At 55.6% G+C, this 17,443-nt stretch overlaps 1 protein-coding gene across 6 annotated transcripts in view; it reads left to right on the plus strand.

Moving 5' to 3' along the window:
* The window catches only part of SLC37A1 (solute carrier family 37 member 1), a 74,625-nt gene extending 57,762 nt beyond the window's left edge, over window positions 1-16,863 (plus strand). For 4 of the 6 annotated variants that reach the window (XM_027582154.2, XM_027582152.2, XM_027582155.2 and 1 more), the window contains 7 exons: window positions 469-554; window positions 1,517-1,565; window positions 2,736-2,809; window positions 5,303-5,381; window positions 12,114-12,211; window positions 15,466-15,530; window positions 15,971-16,863. In XM_027582154.2, coding sequence (XP_027437955.1) covers window positions 469-554; window positions 1,517-1,565; window positions 2,736-2,809; window positions 5,303-5,381; window positions 12,114-12,211; window positions 15,466-15,530; window positions 15,971-15,986 — 467 coding nt within the window. In that variant the 3' untranslated portion in view covers window positions 15,987-16,863. Of the gene's footprint in view, window positions 1-468; window positions 555-1,516; window positions 1,566-1,946; window positions 2,054-2,735; window positions 2,810-5,302; window positions 5,382-12,113; window positions 12,212-15,465; window positions 15,531-15,970 lie in introns of those variants that run through there. The other 2 variants (XM_035727330.1, XM_027582156.2) reach the window with 2 other exon arrangements.
* Window positions 16,864-17,443: the final 580 nt, after the last annotated feature.

Raw genomic sequence — 17,443 nt, forward strand, 5'->3', positions numbered from 1 at the left:
TTGGATGGGAAACTTTGCCCGCGGTAGGTGAGCGCCTGGGCCTGTGTTCTCTCTGAGCTGACTTCCTGTTGAGAGGAACACACGTTTCCCAAAACGTCGCATCACCCGAGTGGACGTTACGGCCGTCCCTCCGAGTGACGGTCCCCTGTCCCGCACCTGACTCCGAGCCCGAACTGGCGCTCCCTCGGAAGCAGGGAGCAGGGGCAGACTGGTGGTTTAAGTGCCCTGACAGTGAAGGGGCTTCGGGGCCAGCCTGGAACCAGACCCGAGACTTGCCCTCCGTCTCACGGGGAGATGCCCCCGGGTCGCCTACCTCTGCCCACAGCCCCATGAGGCCTGTTCACTGAGACGGTGAACATGGACAGGGGCATGGGGAAGGAGCTGATTCTCTTGTACACTCCGCTTCCTCTCGATGGGCTCTTGCCCTGGGGACCCAAGCACCCCAGGCCTCACCCCTCTGTGTTGCAGGTGGGATCCTGGCAGGTGTGATCTCAGACCGGCTGGAGAAAAGGGCCTCCACCTGTGGCCTGATGCTGCTGCTCGCAGCCCCGACGGTGAGTCCAGCCCCCCGCTGCACCCCTCCCCTGTCCAGGCCCCAAGCCTCCAGAAGCAGCCTCCCTCCCCACCAGTAAACACTGTCACGTCCCGCCCAGACTCAGCCCCATTCATGGCTCATGGTTTCTGGATGCTGGCTATAACCTCCAAACCCCTCAGCATGCCCCTCAGCCTGCCGGGCCCACTCCCCCAGACGCCTCCCGTGCCCCCTGCACATTGCCGGCCCACCTCTTCGTTCATCCCTGGCTCCCTGTGGGGTGCTCCCTCCCCGGCCCCTCTCCCCTCCCCCACAGGCTCCTGCTCAGCCTCTAGGGTCCCCTACCTCCCCAGGCAGCGCTGACCCTGCCCACCATCGTGCTGGATTCTGCTTTTCATGCATTTGGTGTCACACGACCTTGGGCAGGTGACCTTCCCTCTCTGGGCCTGTTTCCTCGTCCGAAAACTGAGGGTGCTGGTAGCACCCCTCCCTCCCAGAGGGAATGTGAGGGTTTCTCAATCAGTTCATGGTAATTTTGGGAATAACGCCATTACTCATCAACTTGCGTTGTACGCATCTGCCCGTCTGCTAGTCCGCCGGGCCGTGTCCCCACAACAAGGCCTAGCTGCCAGTCATCTGGGGGCCTGGGACACTGGCCAGCACAGACCCTCTAAGAACCTTTACTGAGCAAGCGTCGGTGTGGCCCCTGACACAGGACCCCCTTCAGCCGCTGCAGCTGTTCAGGGGGATAGCCTGAGAAGGAGACGGTCACACGGAGCCCAGGGAGAGCTGCCCCAGGCCGCGTCCGGCAGCCCTGGGAGCTCAGAGTGGGGGGTGCCGTCAGACCCTGCGCGTGGGCACCGAGGCTCATCTCCCGCTGGTGCCTGAGAATCCTCTGCCTGGCTTTTCGGAAGGACAGGCTCCTGGGCGGTGTTCGGCCACCTGTGCTAACCCATGGTTCCCCTGTGTTTACACCCTTGGCAGCTCTACATATTCTCCACCATCAGCAAAATGGGCCTCGAAGCCACGATCGGTGAGTCCGTGAGGCTTTTCTTGTTGCGCACCCGGGTTCTGTCCACACAGCTTGGTGAGACAAAGTAGAAAATCAGCACAGATTTGGCTGGTACAGCTGGAGCGTTGGTGTGGCTGCAGTAGGCCCGTGTCCCTCTCTGGGCGGGACACCTGCTCCCCGAGGGAGGCTTGCCCATCTGCAGGTCTGAGCGCAGGCGTAGAAGAGCGCAGGCTGCCGGCTCCGGGGCCGCAAGGAGGCCCCCAGAGAAGCCTGAGGCCTGCAGCCCTGGCGGGCGGGAGCGGGCCGGAGCCGGGCAGGGGATAGGCTCCCAGCTGGCTTCTGTCACCTGCCATCCTGAGAGCAGTTGCATGACACTGGGGGGCTCTTTTTAACTTCCCGCAGGCAGCACTATCCGATGATGGCTCTGACGGTTGGTGAATATTCTTTCTGTCATAACAAGCTGGCCGTGGGGACTGGGAAGGAAGCAGGCTGTGTGTGATCCCATCAGAAGTTATCCAGAAGGCAGGTTGCTGACGTGAGGGACCATGGGGTTTCCCGCGACCTGGTGGTCCAGGAGCTACTGCACAGAGTGTGAACCAGAGGCTAGCTTGAGAAAGTGAGCCTGGAGGACCGTGTAGAAAGCGTGTGTTCAGAAATAAGCATGTTATCCTGCCCTCGGGTGCTCGGCTACGCTGGGTCTGCGGGTTCCCCTCAGGGAACCAACAGCTGTGGGCGCTGAGAGGGAGCGAACCCTTTCCACTGCAGAGAAGGCCGTGGCTGGTGTTAGCACCCGGCCAGCACCGATGACAGGGGCACCGGCACGCCCAGGGCACGGTCACACTCAGGGCACCAGGGTTCTGCTCGCTCCTGGGGTGTCCCCAGCTGCCCCCGTTGAGGAAACGGGAGTACTGGGCCCTCTGGACACAGCCGGAGCCTTCAGGGGAGCGTGAGAGGACTTAAAAACACATCCAGGCAGGTTTAAAGGAAGATGCTCACCACACTTGGCCCGGCAGTCACCACACCCCAGACGTGCGGGCCGCCTTCCCAGCACCCGCCTGCGTGCGTTCCGCTCAGGCCAGGCCCGTGCCTGACGCCAGGCTGCTCACCTCGGGGCGGCTGAGGCCGTGGAGGCTCTCCCAGAGGGCACCGTTTTGCTACTAAATCCCTCCTTCTGGTTTCTGGTTCCCACAGCCATGCTGCTCCTCAGCGGGGCCCTGGTCAGCGGGCCGTACGCCCTGATCACGACCGCCGTCTCTGCCGACCTGGTGAGTGGCCACGCGTCTGAGCTCGGAGCAGAGGCAGGGGCCGGTCCTCTCAGCCGTTCTTGACAGAGGTGGTCGCTCTTAGTAAAACCGTGTCTTTGTAGAAGCAGCTTTTTCCCTATGAACAATCCCTATGGTTTTAAGAGTCTTCTGAAGCAAATGCGGGGAGCTACTGGCCCTGTTCCATACACGAGGGCGCCGAGTCGAGGTGAAGGGGCTCGTGCGAGGCCCGCGGTCAGGACCCAGCTCGCTGGCTCACTCCTCCATGCTGCCCTTGCTTAACCCCCGGGGGCTGGTGGCCGTGCACCCCAGAGCCCGGCCTTGGGGCCCAGATGGAGACCCAGCGGGGTCGGCTCCTCCCTTCATCCGGCCCCCTCTGTGCCTGGCCCTCTGCTGGTCTGCCTTGGGATCCACAGGAATAGCTGCCCCACGCTTCCCAGAGGAAGAGGGTGCTGACAAGGTGACCTTGGACTCCTGATCAGGAGAGCCCGACCTCCATGCTCCTAGGACCCCGTGGAGGCAGGGCCACCCTCATCCACCTGACATGAGAGACATTTCACACGGTCGTCAGATGCCCCCATCTGTAGGGAACGCTGCACCGAGATACAAAGTCCTCTTTAAAAAGCTGTTTCCCTACACAAATGGGAGAAAAGAGACAAATGCCCCGTACAGACTCTCTGTGGATGCTCTGTCCTCGGAGAGAGGGGGCACGCCTTGCTCTCCTTAGGTGTGGGCTGCACCCAGCGACTTCCTCCCAAGGGCGGGGGAGCAGGGTGGCTACGGGGAGACCTGACAGACACGCCCACGAGGGGGCCACAGCCACGCCGACAGTGACCGGGCGTGTGACGGCCTGCCCCCTGGGCACGTCCCCGAAGATGGCACTGCACCTCTGTGGCCTCCCTCCCCAGACCCACCACCCAGTCTCCTCACGAGGAAGGCGTCGCACACAGCCCAGCAGAGGGGCGTTCCGCTCGAGGCTGTCGGCGGCGTCGGAAAGAGCAAGCGTGAGGACCTATCAGGAGACGTGCTGTGGCTAAATGTCACGTGGGGCCCTGGACAGAAAGAGATCAAAGTAGACAGTAGCTAGCACCCAGCGTGTTAGGTGATGCTGACCGTCAGTGTTGGGCCCCTCATAGTGGCAGCTGTGACACAAAGTGGGTGCAGGGCACACAGCCCGGTGTACGATCGTGCAGAATTCCGGGCACCTAAGACTATTCGAAAATTAGAAGCTCATTCAAATTCATAAGCAGTTGCCCAGAGCTGGCTTGTCGCTTCCTGGGCCGGATGGCCGGCCTCCCCTCCCCGATGCACCCCCGAGGCCCCCGGAACTTTGCGGCCCCTCCAAGGACCCTGCTTCTCTTCTGCACCTCCCTCAAGTCCTCCCAGAATCAGACCCCGAACTCACCAGCCCCTCGCTCCTTCTCCTGCGTGGAAACCGTGGCAAGCCCGGGCGGCTGCGGACCCCGCATCTGCCCCCTACCCTCCTCTCTGGGCCGGGCATCTCCCTGGCACTGCGCCTTGCCCAGCGACGCCTGTGCTGTTCTCAGCACCTCAGGCCCTTCCACGTCCGAGGCAACCAGAGGCCCTGCCCTGCCAGGTCAGCAAAGGGAAGCGGAGGGAGGGGCACTGGGGAGTCCACAACAGGCCCACCTCTGTGCTCCTGCGTGCACGGGGCACAGAAAATTCTGGAAGGGTCCACCCCGGACCACTAACAGTTGTCTGCCCCATGGGATCAAGGACAGAAGAGGGACTCCAGACTCCAGGAAACGCGGATATTGCTTTGTGTGTGTGCTGCTTTATTTTGTATCTTTATGTGGGCACACATACAAGCATCTGTTGTTGCCGTCTTGGGTTTATTTGTGTAGTTTTAGGCTTCCAGGCATTATTTCTCCCAATTAGTGTTTTTCTTTTATTGCCCTCCATTTGTTTCTTCCTCCTGACCTTCTGTGTCTTGCTTTCTGAAAACCAGAGCTCCTGTGGGTTTGTCATTTAGGACTCGGTGACCCCCACGTTGGCTTCCTGGGTCCTGCCCCATTCCCCATCCTTCCTGGCATTTGCGGAGAACGGGGTGGGTTTTTAGGTACTACAGAGCCATCTGGCACGTGTCACAGCCCCTCGCGGGACCATGGAAGTGGGCATCGAGGCTGGCACAGCCCAGGGACAGGGACGAGGGTCATCCGTGTCTTTATCTTCCACATTGGCTGGTGGGGTGTGCTGAGTAAATATTTGCTTAAGGAAAAATTCTGAGAGTTCTTTAAACCAGAATGTTTGGACAGTTATTTCTGATGATTTCTTACTGTTAAAAACCCTTAAACTTTGTATATCTTTCCAAAGTGAGTTTGGAATGGAGTAGGGTTTAAATTTTCTGATGGAAAACACCCCATGTTTTGAATTGCTTTGCAAAGTTGCTTGGGCAAATTGCTGAAGGAGGGGCAAGCTTGTTTCTCACTGAGGCTGCCCAGATGTGCCTCACGTTTGCTGTCCCCTCTCTTCTAGGGCACGCACAAAAGTCTCAAGGGAAACTCCCATGCCCTTGCCACTGTGACCGCCATCATCGACGGGACGGGGTCTGTAGGTGCGTGGATATTTTTAATTCTAAGAGGTTAATTGTGGTCATAGGGGAAACCGGATTGTCACATTGTAATTAACAATTGCCAAGGATTCCAGGTGCTTTGGTAATATTAGGATTGGCTGGCTTTTTTTTTTTTTTTTTTTTTACTTTTTTGGGTCTTTTTACTGCATGAAACACTCTTTACACTATTGTTACAATGCTTATTATTGGGGCACCTGGCTAGCTCCATCAGTAGAGCACGCCACTCTTGATCTCAAGGGTTGTGAGTTCAAGCCCCACGTTGGGCATAAAGCTTACTTTAAAAATAAATAAATAAAAATAAATAAAATTCAAAAAAAAGATTTTTTTCAAGAATCAAAGATTATTTTTAGTTAGATGGTATCATCATGCTAGTAAAAGTATCTTTTTTTCTCTACAAATGAGTGCAACACTGTAATTTAAAAAATATAAAGGTTGATATGGGATTTGGGCACCAGAGCCTTAAAAATGGCAGAGTTCAGAAGAAAGAGCCCCTGCAACACGACAGTTCTCTACAGACACAGGGAAGGACAATGTCAACAAGCAAAGGCAGAAACTCCCCTTTCTTAGTTAATTTTACAAAAGGAACTTAATTAAAAATTTAATCCTAATACATAATACACATATAAAATCTGACTTGACAAAACGGAAAACATCTCTCATGTCGTAAATATAGTACTTACATGCACTCAATAATTTAATAATAATTTTTACTAATGGAAAAATACGGCAATCATAATCACTTAAAGTTCAGTTAGTATTTCGGCAGAAATGCTAATAATGTATTTTAATCATCTATTACAAAAACCAGCTAAGGGCAAATTGATTAGTGTAGTTGCCACAGAGTTCAGATAATTGTTATAGGCAAGTTTAGATCATTTAATGAAAAAAAAAAGCTCTAACAGTTGTTACTGTGAAAAACTGATGTTTTCTAAGACCAAACCATGGCACGCACGCAGACTCAAGGAGTGTGCAGCGAAAGGTGAGGACTGGGTCCCCACGTTCAGTCTAGGGGCAAGACCCTGCGTAGCAGAACACCAGCTCCCCCGAACACATCCATAGCATTTCCAGGATGTTACAGAATTTTCATCAATCGGGTTTTTAAAATTTCAAGTAGAAAACATAATTCCAAGGTAGGATGTTCAGATAATTTCAGTATTCAAAAAGCTCAGTCCCCATTCAGAAACAGATAAACAGTGTGCTTATTAAATGAGTTAAGACATAAACTTGGGCGCCTGGGTGGCTCAGTCGATTAAGCGTCTGCCTTCGGCTCAGGTCATGATCCCAGGGTGCTGGGATCGAGCCCCGCATCGGGCTCCCTGCTCAGTGGGGAGTTTTCTTCTCCCTCTCCCTCTGCCTGCCTCTCTGCCTACTTGTGTTCTCTATCTCTCCGTCAAATAAATAAATAAAATCTTTAAAAAAAAAAGACACATAAACTTTACAAACAGACAAATAATAAGGGACGGCTTGGCCTTTTACAGATCTGGTCAGATCAAAAGCATGTGCAGCTCTGGGGTACCTGGGCGTGCAGGCGTCTGTCCCCTGGTCGGGTGGCTCCACAGTAAGGATGGGCACGGGACTGGTGGCAAGTACTTTCCTTCCACGTGAAAGAACGCATGCTCAGGTTTTCACCGAAGCCAGCTGTTGGCAAACTGCGACTGCGGCCACTGGTCCCTGTTTATCACTCCCATTCAAGACGGGAATTAACCATTCCCTTAGCCCAGTACAAACGTCAGGAACACTAATAGTCCCCAGGCATACAAGATTCAGGTGTTACCAGCCTTGTTATGGTTCTTTTTTTATTTTTAAAGAGGCTCATTTTATTTTTTTTTTAAAGATTTATTTATTTATTTAAGCAAGAGAGAGCATGAGTTGGGGGTGGGCAGAGGGCAAAGCAGACTCCCCACTGAGCCCAGAGCCCAACACGGGGCTTGATCCCACGACCCATGAGATCATGACCTGAGCCAAAACTAAGAGTCAGGCACTTAACCAACTGAGCCCCCCAGGCGCCCCTCGTCACGGTTCTTGAAGAGCGTTCAGTAGCATATTCTGGAGGAAAGAAAGGTGGCAAAATAAGCAAGTCCTTCACTCAGAGAGAGTCAGGTGGGAACCGATACAGTGACAAGTGTGTTCTTACCGACAAGTTAGCAGACTGACGGCAACGTTCTTGAGCTTTCTCGAGCCATCCTGCCAGGAGCACATGTGCTGTGACCGCCCCCTGCCAGGGGTCCCTGCCCTGCACAGGGCACCTGCCGTCCTACGCCGGTCCCTCTCCGGATGTGGGAAGCTGAAGCTCGGGAGGTTGGCTGGTGTGGCGCCCACGGCTACCCAGGAGGACCTTGGGTGGCATCCCGGTGTCACCTGCTGCCCCAGGCTCCCACAGGAGGGGGACCATGAGAGAGAGTGCAAGCTAGATGGGGAGGGACACCTGGGCATCTAGGACAATCTCACAGCAGTAAAACCAAGCTCTTTCCAGACAAAGGCGGCTCAGGAAGAACACAGTTCCACCTGAGCCTGGCACCTGGGGCTGTCCTTCTGCCCCACTGTGGGAAGCTGAGGTTTTTCTCTTGGCAGTGCCCATGGCCCTGTGTGCTAGCTGGATAGAAACAGCCACCGTCCACTCCTGGACGCCCACTGCTGTCTTACTAGTGCAGAATCTGAAGTCCTTCCTGCCACTCTCCCAAGCCACATGGCCTCCCTGCTGATGCTCGCAAACACCAGTGTGCCCCGTGCAGGGCCTTTGCACGGACGGTGTGCTGCGCCCGAGGAGCTCCCTTCAGGGACCTCATGCCTATGCCCTTGTGCCCTTGGAGTCTTGGCTCAGCTATCACAGCTGGTAAAAACTCAGGGCTCCACGTAGTTGCTCTGTGTACAGCACAGAGCACACAGGTCCTCTCTGGGACCTCTCAGCCTGTCTGGAAGGTGGACCCTCTTCCCTGGCCTCTCTTCTCCACAGCACATTTTGCCTGTCAGCTCTGTGGACCTGGATGGAGTCTGTCTGCTCCAATCTCTGCTGAATTCTCCGCACAGAGACAGCACCTGGACATAGTAGTCACTGAGTAAACGAGTGTGAAATGAATGGCCTGGGTGCTCTAAGATACCCAGGATCACAGGTGGGGCCAGGCCACCTCTGTCCAGGCCGTTGAGTTCACAGGGGAGGGGCCGGGCGAGCGAGGCCCTGGGCTCGCCACAGCCCGCACGGCTCATCGGGACAGGGCTGCCCCCCTCCGGGTCACAGGAGCCCTGTCTGTGCTCCGGCTGCCATTCCCAGGGGCTCCGGCAGCTGGCTTCATGTGGCAGGTCCTGCGTGTTCCAAGATGCACTAAGCAAAGTCGCCATTGCAAGGGGGCCAGGCTTGAGCGTCTGTTTTTCTCCAAAGTCATACCTGCCCCATTTTTGGATCCGGTGGGGGGAGGTGACTGAATTTGCTGGGCAGTGTTAGCGGCCACCCCTCTGACGTTTCGAGGCACCCCTCGGGGCCTGGGGATGCGTCCAGAGAGAGGGCAGTGGTGCTGCGCCCATGGCGGGTGTGTGCAGGGTCCACGGCTCTGCGCAGTCACGTAGCTCGGCCAGGGAGACACACACACACTCGGTCAGAAGTCGGGACGCTTCCGGGCTGAGCTCAGTTCTAATGAGCCTCGTGACTTTGAACCACCTTCTGTCCGCAGAGGACAGATGGCGAGTCAGCCCAGCTGCCACCGTGAAGCCGTTTCTTCAAGCAGACTTGCACCCTGCCGGCGGCCCCCATAGCTGTTTTCTAGCAGAGGATGGCAGTTTACAAGGAGGGAAATTGTGAATCAGGTGAAAAAAATACGTCTTTCCTGATAGTCTTCTCAAAACAAGAGGGAGCAGAAGGGCCTGGCTGAGGATGGAGAGCGCGTCTGTGAGCCGCCAGTAGAAACCAAGGCTCAGCTCGGAGCGCCTCCCCCCACGAAGGACGGCAGAGGGCAACCGTCTCCCACCTGGCCCCTGACATGCAGCCCTGCCAGCCCCCGGCCCACGGGCCGGGCAGCAAGCAGCGCCTGTCATTTCTCGCTGTAAGTGCTGCCCCCGCCACACAGAAGAAAGAACGGCTCGAGTGGAAATGCACGCCGTTCACAGAGCGTTCACCTTGACGCCTTTGTTCAATGTCGCCAGTACTGGTTTCGACGGAGGCCGAGCTCAGCTCGTGGTAAATAAGCCAGTGTCTTCTTGCAGCTCACCGGGGCCATGTGGTTCCAGTGACGCAGTTTACCTGTTTGGCGTGTTCCCAGCGCTCTTGGAGGGGCCTTCCCGTGGGACACGAGGCTCATTGTGTCTGTATGTCGTACACAGAGCGACTACGTAGAGCCCTGAGTTTTTTCCAGCTAATTTTTATCTTATCAAAGTAAAACATGATGTCACTTTTGAGACCAGATAGCCTTACAAGCTAATTACGATGGAAAATGTTGGCCCTCGTGCCCCTCCCCCAGCTCCCTCCTCCTAGAAGCAGCCATGTCAGCTGGTCCCCCTGGTCTGACTTGCATACGAGTGTACATACTTCTCCATTCCTCGGCCTGACACTGTCTGCTGTCCTCCTAGGAAGGAGACTGGGGCTCGGCTCTTGTGCCTCCGAGCCCCCTTCCACATCCTCCTCAGCACCCCTCGTGTTAGCATCGCTCACTCTAAGCCAAGAAATAATCATTTTGCTGTCATGCTCGCTCCCTTGCTTCCGACCATCAGCCGTGAGGGGCTGCCTGGCCCCACGCCTCGCCCCAGAGCCTGTTCCCCCGCCTCCTGTGACCCCTTCCATCACGTGCCCACCCATCTTCTAGCCGCCAAGCCAGCTCCTCTTTGATGGAGGAGACTTCCAGTGGCTTCCTGAGTATTAGCTCACGGGGGGTGGAGCTTGAGGGTTGAGAGTCTGCACGGTCTGGCTTTTGCTGTAGCTTGTAGATAAGCATCCCAATCCCGGGCTAAAAGTGGTTTTCTTCAGGATTCCAGCGTTTTACAGCTTCCCTGGTCTCCCTTGTGAAGTCCGTTGTCACTTTCATCCCAGCCCTCATTTCTGCCTCTGCCTGCTTCCCCCAAAGACTTCTGGGCACCTTTCTTCATCCTCTGTGCCCGGCCCCCACCCCCGCCCCAGGGGCCCACCTCGCCTGGAGACACATGCCCTTCCTCTCCGCGAAATCATGCTCTGTGTTTTCTTTGACACGTTTCCCCTATTGCTGTCTGTTTTTAATTCCTGGAAAACTGATTAGTCAGAGGTTAACCTTTCTGGGTTAATCCTTCAATTTTTTTTCTTTCTTTTTTCCTTCTTTCCTGTCTTTTTCTTTTTTCTCTGCTTCCTCAAAGATGTTCTTGACTTTGCTTTCCAACCTTTACTTTGGTTGTCTAATGTTAACATTCATTAACGTTATCTGCCCCTTGTGTGCCGCTTGCGTGCATCTCATTTTTTGGGGGGTTTTTGTTTTTATTTTTTTATTTTTTATTTTTTTGCAGTTTTATACCTTTATTTGACAATCAGCAATTGTCACCCTCCGAGCAAGGAGACTAGAGCCCATGTCCTTTTCGTGCCCTTGAAAGTCCATCCTCTAAGAATGGTGCCTTGTCTCATCTGCCCTTCTCTTTGTGGGCTTAAAATCTGTTAAATTCACATGTGGTGCATTTTGTGGTGTTGGGTGGTGTAGAAATAAGCACACGTGAGCAATCTACCGTGGTTACCTGGAAGCTCCCCTAAGACTTAACACACATGCAATCACTTCTCAGGTATACAGGCAGGAAGGGCTCCCTATAAACACTTGGAACAACAGTACATATGAAGTGGGAAAGACCCTCACACTCCTACCTCTCGGGGTGAAGTGTCAGGATAACTTGATGTAGATTCTTCGTACTTCTTACCGTGTCAAAACGATGACCCATCCTATCACGGATCATAATCTATTCCTATCTCTTTTAGGACAATAAATACCCAAACTGCTGCAACATTCTTGGATATCTTTGGGCATTTTGAGGAGTATTTACTTTCTTTCATTTTCATAGTCTCTCAAAAATCATTTTGACATAATTTTAGACTTACAGAAAAGTTGCAGAAATGGTACAGAGAATTCACATATCCTACATCTGCTTCACCCTCTGCTCCGTGCGCACACACACATTTGTACCACATGTGTATGCACACGCACATGTAAGAATATACATATGCGTATTTTTTCCCAAACTGTTTAGGGGCAAATTACAGACACACTGCTCCTTTACCAGGAGCTATGTATTCAGTGTGCATTCCCTGAAGACAGAGAAGCCCGGGATATAACCACAGCACCTAATTATCAGAATGAGGACGTTAGCACTAATACAGCATTAGTGCCTACAAACCTTACTCATATTTTACCAATTGTACGTTTCATAACATAAACATATCTAAGATTGTGCTTTAGATTCAGATTTCTTCCATAAAGTTTTTCACTGGGATTGTTGGATCCAAAGAATGAATGTGTTAATGTCAATATGTATTTTTAGATTTGCTTCCAGAGGGAGGTGGTGCCGGCCACGTCCTCGTGGGTACTGGGTACTTGTGAGCTTTCCATCCCCACCAGCCTGAGAGGCGAAAATGAGTTTTTGTTGTTTTAACGTGTTTTTCGTTAACCATGAAGGCGGTGTTGAGCACCATGCTGTGTACTCCCGGGGCCTGGGTATTCCAGAGCCACCTTCCGGAGTCTTCCTCGCACGGCTCACCTGTGTCCCTTCGCCCCCTCCCAGGAGCAGCCCTGGGCCCTCTGCTGGCTGGGCTCCTGTCCCCATCTGGATGGAACAACGTGTTCTACATGCTGATGTTCGCAGACGCCTGTGCCTTACTGGTAAGTCTCTCTCGTTGTTGACCGAACACTGGTGACGCTTCTTCCAGGGGAACTGTGGGCTTCAGGGAGGCTTGGCCTGTGACAGAGCCCGACTTCCCTGAGTGCTCATGATCTGAGGCCTTCCTCTTCCTGGTCTGAGCAAACGTCAGAACAGAAACAAGCCCATCCTGCTCTGCAGCTTCGGGCAGGATGGTAGGGAAGCAGAGAGCAGGGGTGCCCTGGCGTGGGACCCCAGCCCTGTCATCCGTCGGCGGGTGTGCGCCTGGAGCAGATGACTCAGCCTCTGTCTTGCAGCTTCCACGGTGGTTAAATGGGCATAATAACAGCACCCCAAGACAGGACTATCGAGGGGACTGGAAGAGATGGCAAGCTGAAACCCACTCCTACACGGGGACCCCCGTTGCCCCCGTGCTCCTCCTGCATCCGGCAGCGCCCTGGGGAAGCAGCCCGATTCCCAGCACCCAAAGGGATGGGAAAGAAGAAGCAGAGGCTGCAGGGGCAGGCGCGTAGGGCTTCTGTTGGCGACCCTGCTCTCTGGTGGCTGCCCTGAGATTCAGGTGTGCTGCAGGACAGACGGGACCCGGCACAAGTCAGAGGTGTGCAGTGCACCCCTGGGAGTGGCTAGTGTGCACGGAGTCCCTGACCTGAAGCCACGTGCCTCCCCTCACTTCCCCAAAAGACACCTGACATTGATCCCAGTAAGAGTGAGCTGAGGACTTGGAAATCTCAGCTTTGTCAATCACATGAAAGTTCTGTACTTTCACTCCAGGACGATTTCAGATAGAATCCAACGTCAACTTTCAACTCAGAAGCCTGTTAGGTTTGAAGAGGCTGTTCCTAAGAATATTTGTTTTTGTCAGTGCCTGAGGGTTTTGGTTAAGTCCCCAGCTCATTTCAGCTAAGTGGCAGTGAGACTCTCACCAGGAGGGCTGTTTGAAAACTGAACACTCTCCTTCACCAATGTCGCGGATGCACCTTACGCTTCCTTCTAGATGCATAGCAACCCCGAGGAGAGGCAGGGTATCCACAGGACCCACAGCGTCAAGGTAGCATAAACAAGTACTGAGGCCCTGGCTGGAGCCTCAGGGCAAGTCGTCCACTCGGGAATGGGGGGGTGCCGGTGGTTCTGCCCCCGAGGAGAGGAGATGAGGGGTCGGGCTGGGCTCCAGTGGGCAGCTTACCGGCAACACTGGCACGTGGGTCCAAGAAGACGAGGACCAGATGGATGTACAATAAGCCCACGAGACACTACGGGAGATGTCCGGGAAGGAACGGAGTCCATGAGCACCGAACGCAAGCTGGTGGAGCAGACAGCAGGAAGCCCGGGGCAGCTCGGACAGGGAGGCAGGGGCCAGCGCTAGAGGCAGACCAAGTACAGGATGGAGCGCACACGGGTGGTCTGCTCCGAGCCCCCGGGGAGGGATCTCAGACCCGGATGGAGCACAGGGGAAGACAGAATAGCTGACGGAGAAGCCGGGGTGAGCACACGTGTCCAAACGGGACTGTGAACGGCCTGCGCCGGCCGGTCAGCCGCAACAGTTGCAGACTGACGTGTCACGGTTCAGGAAGGACAGAGACGAGAACGTGAACATACCCGCAGGCAGGTAGTAACCGAAAGGAAGCTGGACTGGCCGGGTCAGATGCGAGGTCGGGAGAGGAGCCACCCCGCAGCGGGCGGTGTAAACACCTGCCATACCTCTTCTGGGACCTCCCCAGTCTGAGGCTGGGAACCTCGGCGTCCCCGGGCAGGTCACCTGGAGGGGTCAGATCCGGGCGCCCTGTGGGACTGTCCATGGAGTGTGACCAAAGCCTGGTGGCCATGCTGTCACCTACATAGCCTTACCCCCGCAGACGCGCGTCACAGGAGTGCCAGGCAGCTGGTCTCGCCTGCAGACACAGCACTTCGTCCCCTTTGACCTTCAGATTCGTTGCTACCGTCTGCGCTGTATTTCAGGCCACATAAATCACTTGTCATTTTCCTCCCTCTTCCCCTCCTGTGATCTGCCCCGTGGAACCAGAGGCTCCTCCTGCTTGCACTTCACACGTTGCACGTGGTGGGGGGATGTGTGTGGTCGGGTACCAGCTCCAGCTGAGCAGACGGATGCTCCTCTGGGCTGGAGGCTCAGATTCTCAGGGTCAGCTTGTGCAACGGAAATGTCACTGTTGGTGCTGTCACCTCCAGCCCTGCACCAAGCACCTGACGTGCCCCCGCTTTCCCACTCTAACCGCATGCGCACTGCTTGAGGGTCAAGCAAAGCAGCCGGCCTGCGCTTTCTCTGTGGGAGACACACCTGTTCTCTTCAGCCTGAACTCGTGTCGTATGAGGGACTTCGAGCCCCTGCTTGGAACTCGAGCGTCGAAGACAATAAGTGTCCCTGCCTCCTAGAGCTCTGACCTGAGCTGGGTCCTGCAGAGCTGCGTGGGTTTTTAACCTGTGCTGGGCCTCTCTCGGCGCACTGGTCCCTCCTGAGCCCAGGGGCACCTGCTGCCCTTGTGAGGGTGGCCACCAGAACCAGGAGCCTGTTCCCCTGCGCACGGGGCCCTCCTCTGGGGCTGGTAATCGGCGTGCAGGCAGACCAGGTGCACAGCCACAAACAAGCGAAACCAGCTCACTGGTGTGGTGTTCTGCCATTAGTCCGGCTCTGTAGACCGACTCGGCCCTGTGAGCAGGTAAAGGAGCTCGAGGGAACGGTGGTAGGTGAGGCAGAGCTGTCCCTGGTTTAGTCCCACAGCCACTGCAGAGGCTGTGGGCGAGGGTCCCGGCGGAGCCAGGTTCTCCCCCAGAAGCTTCCCGATAAAATGTGGCTGTTCCAAAGATGGCCCGGTTAGCCTCCCGGTGCTGGGGCCTGGGCCCAGGAGATGCTCACCTGGCTTTCACAGCGCCTGCGCGGCTCTCCAGTCCCCCCCACCCAGTGTCCCCCTGCTCGTGGGTCACCTTGTCCTTTTTCTCTGTTTCTGATCTGGATACTTTATGACTGGACTCATTTCGTTTTAAATGTTACTTGACCCAGAAATTTTAGGCTGAAATTTGTCCCAACAGCCCTACCTCCAGGAGCGTGGCCTCAGTGGGACTCACAGGCCCACGGCCCTGCTGTGGGGCCCAGGCCTCAGGCTCCCGCTGCCCCACTGAATCCTTTATGTCCTGAAGGAGCCTCGGAGCTCCCCCGGGGCAGCCCAGCGGGGGCGTGGGGGCCGCCTCTCCTGACAGGCTCGCGGCCGGCAGTAACCGCCTCTCCTCTTTGTTCTGGGTACAGTTCCTGATCCGCCTCATTCACAAGGAGCTGAGCTGCCCGGGGTCTGCGACCGCGGACCAAGTCCTGTAAGTGCCCCCCCCCCGCCCCGGGTCAGAGGGCAGCTCTCATGAACCCACCCACTGTCCCTGCCATTGCAAGGCTCGTTCACGCTCACTTTTCCTAATAAATGCCTCAGTGGGGCTGCGATGGTCGTAATCTCTCCTCAAAATCTGAGAAAAATGTCAGGGAAATTGCCTTCTTTGTTGTCTTTGAGCTGCAGCTTTGTGACAAAAACAGCCCCAGAGCCAGCCTGGCGTCGTGCGTCCTGCTCGCCCTGCTGTCTTCCGCCCTCTCACCCCCAGGGCTGCGGGGTGGGCGGGGGGCTGCCCCCTCCGCGTGGCTCCAGAGACCCCGGCAGAAGGGTGAGAAGCTGGCTGTGCGAGGTTTGCACGTTCGGCCCGCACCCAGCGTCTGGCCTGTGACCGTTGCCGGCCGTGTCACCAGCGGCTCTTTGATCCTCTTCCAGGTTCAAGGAACACTGACCCCCTCGAGTCCCCTGGAGGGAGGCTGGGCCCGTCCCTCACGAACTGTCAAGGAAACGTTCAAATAAAGGATCCTGTGCTGGAAAGAATAATTTACCCTTGCCTTTTGCACACACACCCGGAAAAGACACAAAAGCCACCCTGAGAAGTCCGGGTCCTATTTTAGGCGAGCCCCGGTGCTCACGACAGCAGCAAGGAGGTGCGGGAAGTCTCCACGATGGAGCCTGGGACACACGGCGGGACAGGCAGGCGCCCCGGCAACTGCTCGGGGCCAGGCAGGTGGCGCTCAGGGGAGCCGGGGTCTCTCAGGTGTTTCAGTCTAGAATGGGAGAGCAGGTGAGAGCCGATACCGCGGCGGGCGCCAGAATGCAGCCGGCGCAGAGCCCAGCCTCTGGGAGGAAACTGGCACCTGGATCAGAACCAAGACGGAACTCAGAGCCGTCCCATCACCCAGAAGACTTTCCCAGCACCTCGTCCTGCTCTGCACGGGCCTCAGCACCAGCCGGCGGGAAGTGAGCAGCCGAGAAGCTGTCCAGGCCTGCCTGGCAGAGGCCCCGGGAGTGCCGGCCGGGACACCTGGACACGTCTGGGGTCCGAGCTCCGAGGTGGCCGCCGCTGCTGTCCTGCGGGTCTCGGGGAGGACGTGGTGGGGGCGGGTGGGCCCGGTGCCCTGATGTGCTTTACCCCTCCACGCGCCAGACACCCGGAACTATCTCTAGCGATGTAGCACCAGCGTGGGTTTATTTATCGAAAATGTGGTATGTGTTCTAGATGTTTCAGAAACATAAACGGCATTTTGTTATTTATTAAGACACACTGACTTCTGGCCACTTGTTTTCCCACTTGTCAGCAAAATACTCATCTGCTCTTTGAAATAAAATGGTTTTTTTTTTTAAAAAAAAAAAAGCTCAAGCAGAATGTTGATTATGTCTCCTCGCGTTTCCAATATGTTAACAAAAGAGAACTTCGAACACTACATGTTCTTGGTTTTCCAGGGTCGGACACAGCCTGTAGTTCTGCTGCTGGAAGCTGAGGCCGTTTCCAGCAAAGCAGGGGTCATCCTGCTCAGGGGCGGGTTGAGCCCAGGCCCCGGCAAACAGAGTCGGGGTATTTTGTAAATCGTGCGATTTAAGGGACATCCTGAGATTTGTCCTCGACGCATGGGAGGAGCAGGGCTGCACCTGAAATTGCACGGAGTGGGGCAGGCTCTCAGAGCTTCTCCCCAGACACAGATAGTGGGTTCCCTCCCTGTCTGTGTGCCTGGGCCACGGCCGGAATCCAGCCCGGTTCCCCGTCGTGCCCACGGAGGCTCCTGCTCTGGGCTCTCCGGAGAAGGGCCGGAGATGAGGGCTCTTCTGGTGACCATCGTCCTCACCAGATAGGCTTGCTTTGTGTAATAACAAAAGTGTCTTAGACATTTAAAAGTTCCCAGTAGTAACTGGAATAAAATTCCTGGC

The sequence above is a fragment of the Zalophus californianus genome, chromosome 1, assembly GCF_009762305.2.
Source record: "Zalophus californianus isolate mZalCal1 chromosome 1, mZalCal1.pri.v2, whole genome shotgun sequence".
NCBI lineage: Eukaryota > Metazoa > Chordata > Mammalia > Carnivora > Otariidae > Zalophus > Zalophus californianus.